The sequence below is a fragment of the Ambystoma mexicanum genome, chromosome 3p (genome assembly GCF_040938575.1).
Source record: "Ambystoma mexicanum isolate Mex_15411 chromosome 3p, UKY_AmexF1_1, whole genome shotgun sequence".
NCBI lineage: Eukaryota > Metazoa > Chordata > Amphibia > Caudata > Ambystomatidae > Ambystoma > Ambystoma mexicanum.
The window spans coordinates 907,025,854-907,042,049 of record NC_090925.1 but is presented as its reverse complement, the minus strand read 5'-3'; the positions used below and the strand labels follow the sequence as shown (position 1 = coordinate 907,042,049).

Genomic DNA, 16,196 nt, shown 5'->3' with positions numbered 1-16,196 from the left:
CTCAAGACCCATTAGGCCTACCTAATCTCCATTCTGACTCTGTTGGCTCCCATCATGACCACCAATCTGGCTTCAGAGCTGCCAGAAGTACGGAAATTGCTCTCCTGAAAATCCGTGAAAACCTGCTCTCCAACCTCGATTCTAACATTCCCTCTGTCCTCATCCTACTTGACCTCTCCTCTGCGTTTGACACGGTCAACCATACCACCCTACTCAATCGTCTTCGTGACAACCTCGGCATCACTGATCAGGCTCTGGCCTAGTTGACCTCTTTTCTCTGATAGACCCTCCCAGGTACAACTTGGGTCCTTCCTATCTACCATCTCCCTCTCCACATGTGGTGTTCCCTAGGGGTCTATCCTCTCGCCCTGGCTTTTCAACCAATACCTGGCAACTCTCGCTTACTGCATCTCAATTTTCTGCTCAACTTTCCAGTGCTATGCTGACGACACCCAACTCATTATCAGGCTTCCTCCAGCCTCCTCCTCTCCTTCCCTCATCTCCGATTGTCTAATCGCCATTCAAAATTGGTGTGCCGCCAATGAGCTATGTCTAAATGCCAACAAGACTGAGATCCTCCTTATTGGTACACCATCTCCATCCTTTCCTCTCACTCTCTGGCCGGCCTCCCTTGGCCCTTCTCCCACCCCCACTTGCGCGGCTAAGAACCTTGGGGTTATCTTTGACTCTACACTTTCCTTCTCCACACACATCTCTGATGTCTCCAAAAAATCTAACTTTTTACTCCACCTCCTTAGAGGTACTCTACCTTTCCTCTCCTTCCCTCAAAAGCTCACCGTCTCCCAAGCTCTGGTTCTTTCCAGACTGGATTACTGTAACAGCCTCTTCCTCAATCTATCTGCCTCCACTCTCCGACCTCTACAACTAATCCAGAACAGGACTGCGAAACTTGTCCTTGGCCTCAAGCCTTGGGATCGTATCTCTCCAGCCTTGAAATCCCTTCATTGGCTCCCAGTGGATGTAAGGATTAAATTTAAAACCCTCTGCATTGTCCACAAGGCTTTCTGGGGCCTAGGTCCAAAATACCTTCAACTATCCCTCCGTAAATTACTCCCCTCTCGAGCCCTTCGCTCCTCTACTTCAAACTCCCTCAGGGTTAGTCGTTTTGCAAGAAAACGAGCTGGGGTTTCTTCGGCTGGTGCCTCCCTTTGGAACAGCCTCCCGGCCACCTTGAAACTTGAGGAAAAACATCTTTGTTTCCGGAAACTTCTCAAGACCTTCCTCTTTGCCTCTGCCTTTGGCCCCCTTCTCCCCTGTTGATCTGTTTCTGCTCATGGCACTGTGCACCTGGCCACCCTCTGTTCTTTCGGGCCCAGGTATCAGCTCATCCTGCCACCCTCCTGCACTGCCTCCAGGCCACCATCTGTACCCATACAGTCCCCCTCCCACGTTTCTCCTGCACTTATCAGATATACCTTTCTGACTAACTTTCACCTGCCACTTGCTGGCTGCACTACCATGGTTTAAAGCCCTTATTTATTATTTATTCTATTTAATATTTATTTATGTTTGCTCTCCTCTGCTTCGCACTTTCCGCTCCCCCCCCACCCCCTGCACTTCTCGCCCATGTTCCTTTCCCTTGCGCTTTCTTAAATGTCACTGGGCCTAGTAAGATCGCTGTTTTCCATTTTTTCTTTGTTCCCCTCCCTTTCTGCCTGGTCGCGCTCTGAAACACTTGTGTACAGCGCGATATAAATAGAATATCATTTCATTTCACCAGTCTATGGGAGGAAGTCCTCTTCAGATCTTCTCTGTCGATTGGAGTGACAAGGTCCAGGCTGCAGCTGTGACTAACAGGCTTTGGCGGTCGTTGTATATTCTGGCAACGTCCTTTGTACTCCTCTTCGGAATCTTCTTGTTCCAGTGGACAACTCAGTTTTTGCTCCAGGACTTCTGAATTTATCGAGGTGAGAGCAGGAACACCGGCTGAGTCCACTAATCGTGTACCATTCAGACCTGGGGGTGGCTGTCTTCGTCTGAAATGTTTTCAGCCAGGCACACTGCAGGGCAGGGGAGTTCTGGTCGACTCCACCACCCCCACCCCCTTCCCACTTACTGTCCTACCAGGCACTCTGGGAACCTTTGCATGGGGTGCCCGCTAAGGAAAAGAGGACCTAGGAACCTGAAGAAGAATACGGAAAGGACAAGGCTTAGAAAAATAAGACCACAATTTTTGGTATATGGTGTGCCTTATGTGCCAATGGGGCTTGCAAGTGCAGCCTGTGCAACAAATAATGTTACTCACCATAGTGACTAACGTACCCCTAGTCCATGGTCCCCTTTCAATACTGTATGGGCGTCCCTCTCTAGGAGCGGGAGACAACCTTTTTCACCAGAAAATAATTTTCCTGTTTAAATTTAGAGGCGCGCGGGGTGCAGCCCTGGAAGCATGCGCTTCCCTGACTCCGCTCACCGGCACCACTCAGTCACCATTGACGCATCGACAATATTACGATTGCCTAATGACACCTGTTTCATTAGGGGGGAGGATGGTGAGACATATGGATGAAAGGGGACAATGGACTAAGAGTACATTAGTCACTGCGGTGAGTAACTTATAATTACCCTTTTGTGCCATCCCCTTTCCTCCACAATGTATGGTCAATTACAACTGAATGTAGCCCCAGGGTGGAGAGGTGACCCTCCTTAAGAAAACAAGTTCCTTAATACTGCCTGCCCGAATGCTGCGTCTGACCTGGAGCCAGCATCCAAAGAGTAGTGCTTGAGAAAAGCCGAGTGAATGGCCCATGTGGCCACCCTGCTGATGACCTGGCCTTGTCCCCCCTACCCCCAAAGGTGACAAATAGCGCCTCAGATTTGCGGAAGCTCGCCTAACGTCTAGACAGTGCAGAACATTCGGAGCATCATCCTTGATGTCTGCGAAAAAAGTCGGTAGTACTATCTTCACATTTAGGTGGAACGAAGAGACTACCTTAGTAAGAACGCATGATGCATTCCGAGGACCACAATGTCCCTATGAGAGGTAGTTTATGGCTCAGAAGCCACCAGGTCCTGGATTTCACTGACCCGACGAGCAGACGCAAGACCCACCAGGCTCAAATGGTTTCTGTACCAAGGACCTCCCAAAAACTATGTTGAGGTCCCACACAGGGTGTGGCTTCTAAATGGGCGGGTAGAGCCCAGTGAGGCCCGACAGATGTCTTAACCACCGGATTGGCTAATGAGAAAACCTCCTCCGAGTTCCGGTAGGCTCCAATGGCTGCCAGATAGGTGCGGCATGTGATTATTTGCACACCTCAGTGTGCGAGGTGTACTGAAAAAGAGCCCAACGTGCAGGTCAGTGGATGGACCTCCTTAGACTCAGCCCAGTGGCAAAACCTAGTCCAATTGCTTTTGTACTGGCTCCTAGTAGCATCGCTCCTCACCCCCTGAATGATGTCAAGGTTAGCCTACGAGAGGCGCAGATGCTTCAATGTAACCTGTTCAGGACCCACGCTGCAAGTGCTACCTTCTGCGGGGTGGGGTGGATGGCCCTGCCGTGATAGTAGATGAGCTGGACTCAGTGGGAGATGAATCGGAGGCAGATCCGCAAGGCTGATTACTTCCGAAAACCATGGCCTCGCCAACCACCATGGAGCTATCAGAATGATACTGAGGTGCCGGGACTCCCTTATCTTGCAGATCACCCTGTGTACCAGGAAGTCGGAGGGAAGGCATAGGCATTCATGCAGTTCCACTGTATCTGCATTGCATCGCCCAGAGAGCCTAGACCCTGTCCCTGCCAGGATACGAACTGAGGGCACTTTCTGAAGTACCAGGTGGCAAAGAGGTCCACCTGAGGATAACACTGTTGAAGACCCCTTGCAGGACTTGAACGTTCAATTGCCATTCGCAATTGTGCGCCCCCAGCCTGCTGAACCTGTCCCCCTCCAGGTTCGACTACCCCGGGAGGTGGATTGTTAAGTGCATGTCGTCCTCCAGAGCCCATTCCCAGATGCGGACTGCCAGGGTGCATAGAGGAGGAGACCTGGTGCCACCCTGCTTGTTGATGTAATACATGCTGGTGGAGTTGTCCGTTTGTATGAGGACCATCTTAGCAATGATGAGGGGCAGGAAGGCCTTTAGGGCTGCCAAATCGGGACATGCAAATAAGTGCAAATAAGTTTTCTTCAGATCCAGGGAGCACATCCAATCTCCCCTACACAGAGTCTCTGCAATAAGAGCTGGGGTAACTATCTTGAAATTTTGAAGCGGGAGGGAAATGTTGAGGGTAGATGGGTCCAAAACAACTCTCAGGCCAGCCTAGTTCTTCTTGTGTATGGTGAAAATTCTGAAGTAGAAGCCCATGCCCTGTTGGGAAGCTGGAACTTCCTCGACTGGTTGACTCTGGACGAGTGAGCGAATCTACGCCAATAGAGGTAGTCCCAATCTGTGGGAGTGGAGGCGAAGGGGGCAGGGGGAGGGAGGGACCCGTAGGTGGTATCCCGTGGACACTATTGTTAGGATCCAGGGATCCCCGAACCTTGTGCGTCAATCCTGAGCGTGGAGGGCAAGCCTGCCCCCCACCAGAGACACGTAGACCTGATGTCATGCCTTTTTTACCCTCTGAGGCTGGTGCCGAGGTGGGGGACTGAAAGAAGCCTTTATTCCCTGCCTTGTGCTGTTTGCGGCCGTGTTGACTAGGCAACCGGTCCGGTTGCCTGGACAGTCGTTCCTGGAAGCCGCGGAACCCGCCAAAGTCCTGCCCCTTGTCGGAGCGTTGGTGCGTCTGGCTGTATGCCTTGGGCATGGACTATGTGAGAATAAATAAAGATTTTCAGTTTGGGAACTGTTCTTATCAAGTTCCTCATCAGTGGTGGAACGAAAGATGTCACTTCCCTCGAACGTAAGGTCCAATATGCGTTCCTGGATGTCAGAGTTGAATTTGGTAGCCCGTAGCCAAGCAGGCCTTGTAATGTCGGTGGCGATGCAGATGGCACAGCCTGAGGGGTCTAAGCGACCGTGGACGCCATAATGTCTTGAGCCACCATCTTTGCTTCTGCCAGCCCCGCCTTGAAACGTGCCAACTGTGCATCGGACGTTCCAAAAGGAAGCCGGCTATTTCCCGCAAAAGCCGCTTGTTAACAGCTGCGAGCATGGCATCCGAGTTAGACTGACAAAGGGGCAGTGAGGCATTTCTGTACACCTTCTTGCCATACCACTCCAAGATCTTCTCCTTGCCTAGCTGAACTGAGGACAAGGTGGCTGACGACAACTGCAGCTTCGAGTAGATCGAGGCCGCAGGAATCGCAGAGGAGTGTGGGTGCGGGTATACCGAGAGCAAGAGTGTATCTCCCTCCAATTGCCTGTACTTGGCGTCGAGCTTAATGGTGTTTCAGCCATCCCTTTTTCGCCAGGGCGAAAGCGTCCTTCTGCATCAGAATCCCCGGCTAGCCAAGGGCATAGAGTAAGGACCACAGCCAGGCCACCCACCTCTGGTTGTTCAACCTTGGTTTGTGGAAGCCCCTAATATTCGGCCAAACCTGCGAGTCGTTCATGGAAGGTCTTGGCTGAAGATGGTGTGTCTGGGTCCTCCTCCTCATCGGGAGTCCACCAGGGTGTCCGGCTGGTCTGACGCCGGGGAAGGCATGCTGGAAGCCGAAGGCTGAGGTGTGGGGACCGGAGCCGGAGGCTGCTGCGCAGGCTGGTTTGGAACCGCCTTAACTGTAGGAGGCAGGGGAGCCAGAATCGAAGAACCCGGCAGGGGCAGCTGGGGCTGCACAGGGGCCTGAGGTGCCGGAGCCATATGAGGAATGACTATGGGCGCTGCAGGAGGACTGGAGGGAGCATGTCCCTAATCACATCCCGAAGGATGTAGCCCATCGGATGTGACCTCATCAGCGTGAGGAACATCTCAAAAAACCTGTCCTCACAGGCTGGGGGGGGTGGAAAGTGGTATTGACGGAGTAGCGGGAGGCTACTGGGGCCTGTGCGTACTCTGCCTTGCTGGTTGCAGAGGATATTCGCCCTGTGACGTTGAAGGATAAGCTGTAGGCCACCTACCTGGCAAAGACAGTTCCAACCTGTTCCCCTAACTGGGATGGTGTCAGACGAGCAGCAATCTTGGCTGGTGCGACAGCAATCTTGTCGAGCAGCTTGCCACCTGCCTAAGGTGTGGTGCCAGGGTCACTGGACGTGGCCTCCTCCTGGACTCTTGGCAGTGGAGCTGGAGGCCTACCCTGCACCTCAGGACGAGACCCGGTAGGCGTAGAGCCCTCGGCTGTGTCGCCGGTAGTGCTGCGCATGGTCGCCCCCTCAGACATTTGTTCGGTAATAGGGCGTAGCCCCTCGGGTGGACACCCGGTAAAAGAACATTGCAGTCCTTCAGCACTGTCTCTGGAAGGATCCAGCAGCCCCTCGGCCAGGTGGCTGATAGCTGAATGAGCCTCGGCACCTGCGCTGGTGTGAGAACCTGAAGGGTCCCTTCCGCTTGTACGTTTCCTAGGAAAGGAATCACCCTTGCAAAGTGTGATGTAAAAAAGCAGCCTTGACTTGTGCTTGGCAAAGATCTTCAGGTCCTCCGCAGGAGACTTCTCAAAGAGCTCCCTCCACTGTGCTAACCGGTTATTCAGAGCTCGCAGTGTAAGCGCTTCGCATGCAGTACATCCTTCCCAGGTGTGGTCGGGGCCAAGGCTGCGGAGGCACTGAGCGTGGGGGTCAGACGTGGGGAAGAGCCCCTTGCAGGCTGGACACCTGCTGAAGCCCAAGGACGCCAACATGCACCAGTGAGGAGCGTGGCGCCAGAGTACAGAGTACCTGTTTAAACATTAGAAGAAAAAGACAGTATCCGGGGAAGAGCGCGTGGAATTACAAGGCCGAAGCCAAACCCAGGAGTGCTGGTGAAAGCAGTCCGTTCCCGTCGACACGGAAAAGAGGACTGGGGAGCGGCGCCAGTGGGAGATGTCAGGGGAGCGCATGATCCCAGGGCCGGTGGTCAGTCATAATGTAGAATGCAATAATGTAGAAAGTCAAAATGTTGACTTTTTTTTTTTTTTTTTAGAAAACAATGTTGAAAAACAATAATGTTGAATTTTTTCTACATTTTTTAGAATTTTTTCGAAAAAAATAAATATATATATATATATATATATAATTAAAATGTGTTGAGTATGAGGGGTGAGAGGGTGGTGGGGGGTTGGCCGGGGGGTGCTGGGTTAGGGGGACCCCCCCTAGTAAATGATACTCTTGTTTATTTATTGATAGTGCTAATTGACATTTCTTTGACTTTTTTTTCTAAAAATTGACTCTTTTCATTATATGTATAGGTTTTCGACATTGTTTTCTACATTTTTGTAAGTCGACATTTTTTTTTCTACATTATGACTATAAACCCCCAGGGCCGCAATCCTGCACGTCTCTAAATTTAAAGGGGAAGATGATTATTTCTGGTGAAAAAGGTTACGCCCCCTGTCCCTAGCGAGGGACACCCATACAGTATGGAGGAAAGGTGACATAAGAGTAAGAACAAAAGCAAGTTGTGCTAAAGGTGCACTGCCACCAGCCTGAACAGATGGCATTTTCACAGTAACAAAAAGTTACTGGAGAGGTGAGAAAGGATACACTGTACCCTCTTAGTACACTCACATAGGGTGGTGTGTGCTGCTCTCACAAGAGAACACAAAGGATCAAAATCCCTTCCCCACCCCCTGATAACCGAGTTAGTCAGGGAAAGAAAAACAAAGCAGGAGAACCTCTAGGACCTTCTGACAACACTGCAGAAAGGTGGTGTGTTGGCTAGATCCCCAAAATTCGGAGGAAATCATAACTCCAAACAGAGAACCGCAAAAAGGGGCCAACAAGGTTTCGTACACCAGAGTAAAAGGAGGAGTGTGGAAAAAGGTCAAATTCGCCTAGGAGCATTAGTCAAAAAATCTGTTTGTCCAGCAAAAAGTGCTGGGGGACTCACAAGGAGTGAGGAATTCACACAGAGAAATCTACCCTAACACCACCTTGATGGGGTTTTGGCTAACCTCTCAGAGAATCCATTTATTATAAACAAGGTGGCCATCAGACCAGATTCTAGAAATCCAATTTAACACCACATACAAAAGAAAAAGCAACAAAGCTGTTTAAAACAAACAAATCCCACCAGCATCTCAAAATCAAACCATGCAGAATGAATTCCAAAACAGTCCTACACACCTCCATTAACACCTCTTTGTTCTTGGATGGTATTAGCTTCAGGATTAGGCTGTACACGTGTCGTTAAAGACCCCAAACTGGACTTTCCTCCACGAGTAAGGTTGGTCCTCACGCCTCCACGGGCTCCATCTCTTACACGTTGAGGTAATGGTGTGTACTTTCCCTCCCTGTGAGGATTGCAAAGAGTAACTAAAATTCAGGAATTACAACTAAACATTCTTATTCTTTTTATAAATAATTATCTAGTGTTCTCGGAAGTCAACTAAATGGAATTGCCGGTTTTTTGTTTTTGTTTTACATTCGAACCAAAAGCTGACATGGCAACTGAGCAGTAAGTCTTAGACGTGAGAACACTCTTTGGGGGGCAGGTACAGTTAGTTTGGCAAGTATACAAATGTCCACAAGAGGTAAATGAACAAGTTACTCACCATCATGAATGCTTTACACCCAAGTCCATAGTTTCCCACATCACATCACGTTCGGGAGAGTGTTAGTGTTACAGTCACGCCCATGTCGATGTCACTTTTCAATTTGTCGAAAGAAAGATGCAATACTCCACCATTACCACTAGATGTAGGACTATATGCACAACATGTGATTCTAAGAAGATTCACAAGCAGACTTTTTTTTTTATTAGTTCTGTGTGATAACATTACCTGCTCTGTTAATTTTCCTAGTGTGTGTTTTGGCCAATAATGTAGCATTGTTATACTTACTAAGTGTAATCCTTGACTGCTTCACTATGTGGAATCATTGTGGGACCCTGACCACAGTCACGTCCCCGGAGACTTTGCCTTGAACACTTTCCATGTAACCTTGATTTGTTTGGCTAAACTCCCAGAAGTTTCCCCTGTTCACTAGAACTAGGGTGGCCGCCTTCAGTCTGTACACCAGGCCAGAGTTTAGAAATCCATCGTAACAGGGAACTCAGCAGCCATTTCGTCAAATCGCAGGAGCCAAGAATCACTCGAAGATGAAAAGCCTGCTGAAGATCCGAAAACTATATTAAGTATCACAGCATCCCTTCCAGCAGCCAGCCCGGTGAGGCCCTGCTCCTATGCCTGATCTCTGGAGACCCAGAGCGATTCGCCAGCCCTTGGACTAGTGGGACCAACTTGTCTCAAAACATTAGAGGATCCAGCTGTCCTGAGGCTTTCAGAGGCATCCGTGGACCACCTTGGTTGCACCTGGTATTTTGGTGGTCGCCTGCTTGTGGTACAAGTCACTTTCTCACCAAATTGTATGGTCCCAGCATCAAGGGATCCTATAATGGAGCAGATTCTGGGTCGTCGCCTTTGTGTAGACACAGTCGCAGGAACTCGCCTTTCTACAACCTGTGAAGTGTCCTGAAGTTCTGCATCAGTGTTTGCCATCGACAGAGGTTGCATCTTGCATCTGCGCCCGAGCGGAAGAATCAACGATGCAAACTCCTGGGCATTTCTCAACGGAACCATGAGAGAGTCAAAGGGGTGCAACGGTCATCCCCCTTTGTCCGCCATAGGAAAACATTGGGAATACATCCTTGTATCTCCTAAATTTAATTGCACTCACATTTTGGTTGTTGAACATGGGTAGGATAACCCGAAATACAAGTTAACATTTACTTACTTAACCCGCATAGGCACCACTTGTTAGGCAAGATTGTATGCAGTACCCTTTGGGTACACTACAACAACCCTGACCTCCTGGCAATAGGAACCTACCCTTTGATATAAGCTTGTACTAAACAGGTTGGGTACCTATTGCCAGGAGGTCAGGGTTATTGTAGTGCACCCAAAGGGTACTGCATACAATCTTACCCAACACTGGTGGCAGGCAGTGAGGATATATTGTAGAGTTTACACTGGTTCAACTGAAAACCTTCACAAGGCTAAGCTCCACTAGAAAAGCAATTGTAACATGCCAGATATGGATAACTTCAGGCAGGAAGCCCCGATCATCGTAAAAGTATAGCAACGGAAAGAAATGTGTAAAATCAGGAATTTCCTTGTTAAAGGAAAGAACAATGTACTAATTGCAAGATTGTTGAATAATCAAAAGGCTGGGTAGTAGGCCTGTCACACCTACTAACCCAGGAAATGGGGAAAATGATAATTCAGAGTCTAACTCTAATATTGGTGAAGTCAGGAGTCTCATGAGAGAGCCCCCCTTTACCTCAACATACCTTTTTGCCTCAACCTGTATCCACAGGGACCCCACAAGGTCCATCACTGAGTCCAAAATGTGTGTCTCTTGAGAAAGTGAGACTTGAGTTACAATTCAAAAGATTACAAATCCAAGCTGAAACCAAACATCAGGACGTCAAACTAAGGGAAATGGAAATGCAACATGCTCTTGAAATTATGTAATTGTCTCTTGAAAATGTTTCTATCCCAGTCTCTTCTAGGTCTTCCAGTCCAAAGAGACCGCGCATACCTAAAGAAGCAGTGAGTATGTATGATGTGAAACTTGATATTTTTGGATTGGTTGGGTGTTTTTGAATATAACTATATGATTCAGGGTTTCACAGGGAATCAGTTGATTCCTTGGCTTTTGTCTAAGCTGCCCCAGGTTGCAACTGATGCAGTACTGGAGGAGGGGGCGGGGGGACTTGAAGGATTGGAGTATGAAAATTTGAAGATAGTTAGATTTGGGAAAACTCCTTCCCAGTACCTTAAGAGGTTTAGGACCCTCAAAAAGACTGATGGTACCCCTTCGGCTACCTGGGTGTGTGAATGTTTGAAAAACTTAGATGGTTGGATTAAGGGTTACAGAGTGAACTCCTTTGAAGGAATGAAAAATCTATTTTTGTAGGAGTCTATTTTTGATGCCTGCTCTCCTGAACTGAGACAGCACTGGGCTGACTCGAAAGAGATTGATCAAAAGAAGCTAGCAAAAGCTGGCTGCTGCCTTGTGGGTTGCCAACAGGGCTACTCACAAGGTTTCTGGGGCCACTCATAAAAGGGATGAGGGGGAAGCAGCACAAGAAAGATAGAGAATTCTAAAACCTCCCATCCAAATGAGGGCCACAAACATAAGAAGGGTAAGCAATTTGGGAAACCAGGTCAGTCTAGTGAAACCTCTGGTGCTAAACCAGAGGGAGGTCAGCAGAAGCCCCCATTTGTCAAAACATTTGGAAAATGTTATGCTTGTGGTTCAACTGACCATGTGAAAGGGGATCCCAGATGCAAGGGTAAACCTTCAGGGGTCCACACTGTCTCCCTAGCCTTCCTCCCTGAGGGAGAAATTCACATGGCAAGTGGAAACCTTCAACTATTGGCTGAAGACCCCATTGGAGTCTCTGCCACTGTTTTTTTAGTGTCCCTGGGTCTGTGGGAACAGCAGAATTGAGATGTGTATAACGCTATACCATATAACACAAAAGAATACTACAAGGACAGTACTTGTAAATGGTCAGGAGACACCTGCCATTAGAGACACTGGGGCCAGCATCACAGTGGTGGATGAAGCCTTTTTCAAACCGGAGGATGTTGCTAAGGCACCCAAATGCCCCACTATGCTTGCTCTAGGCCCTATCCAGATGGTTCCAAAACTACCAGCTCTCATCCAGTGAAACAATATTACTGCAAGGATACTTGTCAGTGTACAAAGTGACGTGCCTGGGATAGTTCTGTTGGGGAATGACAAACACTCTGCTACCAGGTATCCTAAAGCCATACTATGAGGCCTGTTACTACTCAGGCAGTGACTAAGGCCCTAATTGGTATTTTTACCAGAGTAGGTTTTCCCAAGGAGATTATCTCTGACAGGGGATCCACCTTTATGTCCCTCTACATGCAAGCCATGTGGAAAAACTGTAGAGAGAACTACAAGTTCTCAACAGCCTACCACCCCCAAACCAATGGGTTGGTGGATAGGTTTAACAGAACTATGAAGAGCAGGATGGGTGCTTTAGAAGAACCCCTTAGAAGAAAGTGGGACCTTCTACTGCCATGCCTTCTCTTTGCTTATAGAGAAGTCCCTCAAAAAGGGGTTGGCTTACGCCCCTTTGAGCTGCTCTATGGTCATCCGGTTAGCGGTCCATTGACTCTAATCAAGGAGGCATTGGAGAGTGCTCCTTCCCACAAGCCAGTGTGAGTCACTGACAATGTGTTAGGTCTTCGAAGGAGAATGACGCACATGATGACAGAAGCTTCTGATAACTTGAAAGCAGGTCAGGCTCTAGTGAAGCATTGGCATGACCAGAAGGCCAACTTGGTTGAGTTTACTCAAGACCAGCTAGTTCTAGTTATGGTACCTACAAGGCGGAGGGCCTTACAGGACAAATAGATTGGACCCTTCAAGGTTGTGGAAAAAGTTGGAGGTCAACTATTTGATGGACTTAGGCAATCCAGAAGAGGCCCCCAGGATCTTTCACACCAACCGCCTAAAGGCCCATGTCTCTAGACCAGAACTGGGAGCTTTGCTTCTAGCCTCTGCTCAGGAGGAGGAGACTGAGCCTCTACCTGACCTCCTCTGCTCAGGAGGAGGAGACTGAGCCCCTACCGGACCTCCTCAGGGGACAACCTTTAAATGGGAAGATAAGGAGTTAACCTCTCTTCTGATCTGACACTGGAACAACAGGAGGAGTGCAAAATTGTGTTAAATCAGTTTTCCCCCTCTGTTTTCCCTCTCACCAGGCTTGACACCTTGGGGCCAGCATGAGATTATCACTGGTGACTGTTTACCTGTCAAAAGCAGGGGTTACAGAATGTCAGACCATGTAAGAACCCACATCAAGGAAGAAAGAACAAGATGCTCGATCTCGTAGTAATAGAGCCCTTTATCAGTCCATGGTCTAGTCCAGTTGACCTGCATAGCCCAGCCCCTTTGATGAGCAGCAATTACGCTTGAGATGTATGGGGATGCAGATCTTACTCATACATCAATAATGGAGCCGACTCAGGAAGTTGACAAAATAAAGACTGTTTTAATGTCAATTATATAAAACCGGGAGCATAACGAACATCAATGCAATCACTCGATCTTCAAACTCAAAATACTTTAGGAAAACAACGGTACTTTTATAAGCAAAATGTGTTATCAATGATGTCTAAATCACATGTGTACTAACGTCATCCTATGTGGCGAACTTCAAAAACTTGTAAGCATGGGCTATTGGTTCTGAGTGAACATTGAGCCCAAGATGTCACTTATCCTTGTTGCTTTCTTGATGCCTTATAGAATATATGCATTCTCTGGTCACTGAACCGCTTATGTACTTCAACTTCAGCTCCATTTAACATACACTGTCAATGGTTACTGACACTACCATTGATCCTTGCCGTTTATTGTCTCTGCTTCTTCAGGGATTTCATTCAAATGACAATCACATTTCTTTGTATGCGGATAAAGTTATCTCAATGGGTACCTCGGCTCCCAGATTCTCTGAGGTACTGGCCCTTTCACTGGTACTAGACTAAGTCCATACTTCTCTTTTTGTCGATTCAACTGTTCTGTATACGTCACATTCTGGTTTCCAGCATACATGTAAAAGGGACGGGTCGATTGAGGCAGGGGTACCTTCTCTACACTCCCCTGCCCCCCCCCTCTGGGCGATTCATCGACCACTCCCACCTCACCCTTCACATCCAGGCAGCTTGGCCTGAAGAACAACTTCTTTGAGACCCATATCTTCAGGACTCCCTTCAGGCATTGTGCTGCTTTGACATGCTCATCCTTATTCCATGTCATGAGCTGGCATTATCCACTTGGACTACAGTAGACCTATCTTCCTGCAAATTTCTTATGATTCTTTGGATACAGGAACTTTGTGCCCTCAGGTGCATGGATAGTAGCCTTCACAAAGTCTCTGATCTCTTCACCCATCAGGTCTTTGGGCTTCCATCCTGATTCAACATCGATCATTATTTGCATCCCTATAGCTTTCTTTGCTGTCTTCTTGCATTGTGAGATTATCATCTTGATCACACAAAATCCCAGCAATAATATCACTATCAGGGCTCCAAGGAACTTGAAAATGTCTGTCATCCATTGTGGAATACAAGAATAGAGTGATCGAAACCAGCTGTCATCAGCAATGTCTTCTACTTCATCTATCATCTGGCCATGGATTTTTGTCAGCATGTCTATGGCCTCTGTCAAGGTTCCATTTTCATCATCATGAGAAGGTGTAAGTGTGCAACATCATTCTCCGATTTTTGCACAAACACCTCCATCCATTGCTGTAATCATATACAGGATGTACCAGTTCTGAAGAGTCATCAATCTTATGGCTCTCATCCCTTCTCTGATCGCATTGAATCCCTTTATTGTAGTGTTAATTGTCTGCAGCAATTCCCATCTGGTTATCTGAAGCCACTTTGCTTTTGCTCCAACCTGGATAGCTGACATGAAGATCAACTTGAACACAGAGGAGGTCTGGCTTAACAGCCTATGTTTGAATGGTATGGCATCAAAAGCTTCTATTGACTTAGCTGAGAAATAGTTCTCTCTCCATCCTTTTTATCAGCTCCACAGATCTCTTCTTCCTCAGGTGAGCATCTGCTTTTGGGAAATTGTCAATGGGTAGATCACTCTTTGAAATCACCAAAGCTGGAAAATGGACATTCACCACCAGTGTGCATATTCCTCCCCAGTCTGTAGGCAATCTGATATAAGCTCTGACTGCACAAGCCTAATAATGATCCATGATCACTGCTGTACTATGTACAATTCCTGGAACATCAAAGATTCGTCCAGAGTTTATTTTCTCCAACTTCTCTCATGCCATTATACCTGAAGCACAGCTTTGAACTCTCCAATGGCACCATATGCAAGGGTCCTTCTCCGTCTTCCACCCAAATTGGTAGTTTAGCAAGTCTTGGCCATAATGGCTTGCAGCCATTCTGCACAATGTCAATGACTGGTTTATAACATCCATTGATCACCCAGGCTCTGCAGATGACCACTCCGCCTTCCCATCCATTGGTGATCACGCAGATCCCCAGATCTGCATTTGGCCTCTATTCTTCCATCCTCGAGCGTCCTCTGCAGTTTTTCCTGCGACCTCCAATTCCTTGTTCGCCTCCCACCTGATTCCAGCTCCTTTTACTCCAGGCTTTTCATATCTGATCACAAGATTAAAGGTATGGGCTTTGTTTCTTGTCTTGGTTTCTTGCACATAGTCCTCTTCACCTAGATCTGTCCATTCAGTTGCCCATTTGAGGTAGGCATCTCGACCCAGGAACTGGCCTCTGGTTTTTCAAAGTGCTATGTGTCAAAGACAATGAGCTGTCTGGATGTCTATTTCGATAGCTATGAAGATTTTAGACTTTTCCATACTGTATGGCAGGAGTGCACACAAAGCATTCCTCATCCGAGGTCCTTCTTCCTACTTCTTTCATATGCTGGTACCAAATGTTATTTCCCAAATGTGCTGTACTGTCCAGGTAATCATTTAGCTCAAAATCATCTTCTTGAGCGTTTCTTTTAGTTCTCATTCTCCTCATGTGACCTTCCATAATCATATCATGAAGTGTACCAGCATAATTTCTTTCTGTATAAATCATAGACATATCTATCAGTGGACGGGGTACATCTAAATATGTCCCCTGGGTAGGAGAAAGTTCAGGTTTCATCCTCTCACCAGACTATTTAGGCATCAAAATGTCTCACAAAATATCCATGTGTGTGTCTTCTGGGGATTACCCTTGGTCATTTATCACAGGATCAGGTGTTTTTACATGCATTATCTGTATAAGCACATTGTCTGGCAATCTCATCTTGCCAAGCCTGCTTTTTGTGCCCAAACAGAATCTATACAACCTTTCTTGTATGTGAATGATTGCTACTGGCACATCTCAGATTCAGGTAACTGGTCATTTTTCTTTGGAACAGGAATAACTACATAGGATCTTGGGTGCCTAGTAGTTACCACAATTGCCACTTCCTTTTGCGCAGGAAGATTCACTGGAGTCTTGGCTCCATGTACATAAAAATAGTAAGGAGTGTGAAATGAGTGCCAAAAGTATGATTATAAACAGAATGCAACTATCAATGAGGCTAAGGTATGTCGATGTACAACACCTATTTGGTGGACAATGTGGATGTCT

The 16,196-nt window shown here is 47.6% G+C and overlaps 1 protein-coding gene across 12 annotated transcripts in view; it reads right to left on the bottom strand.

Moving 5' to 3' along the window:
- ATXN2L (ataxin 2 like) overlaps nucleotides 1-16,196 on the bottom strand; it is a 1,584,242-nt gene that overhangs the window by 911,428 nt on the left and 656,618 nt on the right. For all 12 annotated transcript variants that reach the window (XM_069652163.1, XM_069652162.1, XM_069652157.1 and 9 more), the window contains exon 9: nucleotides 8,164-8,330. In XM_069652163.1, coding sequence (XP_069508264.1) covers nucleotides 8,164-8,330 — 167 coding nt within the window. The remainder of the gene's footprint in view (nucleotides 1-8,163; nucleotides 8,331-16,196) is intronic.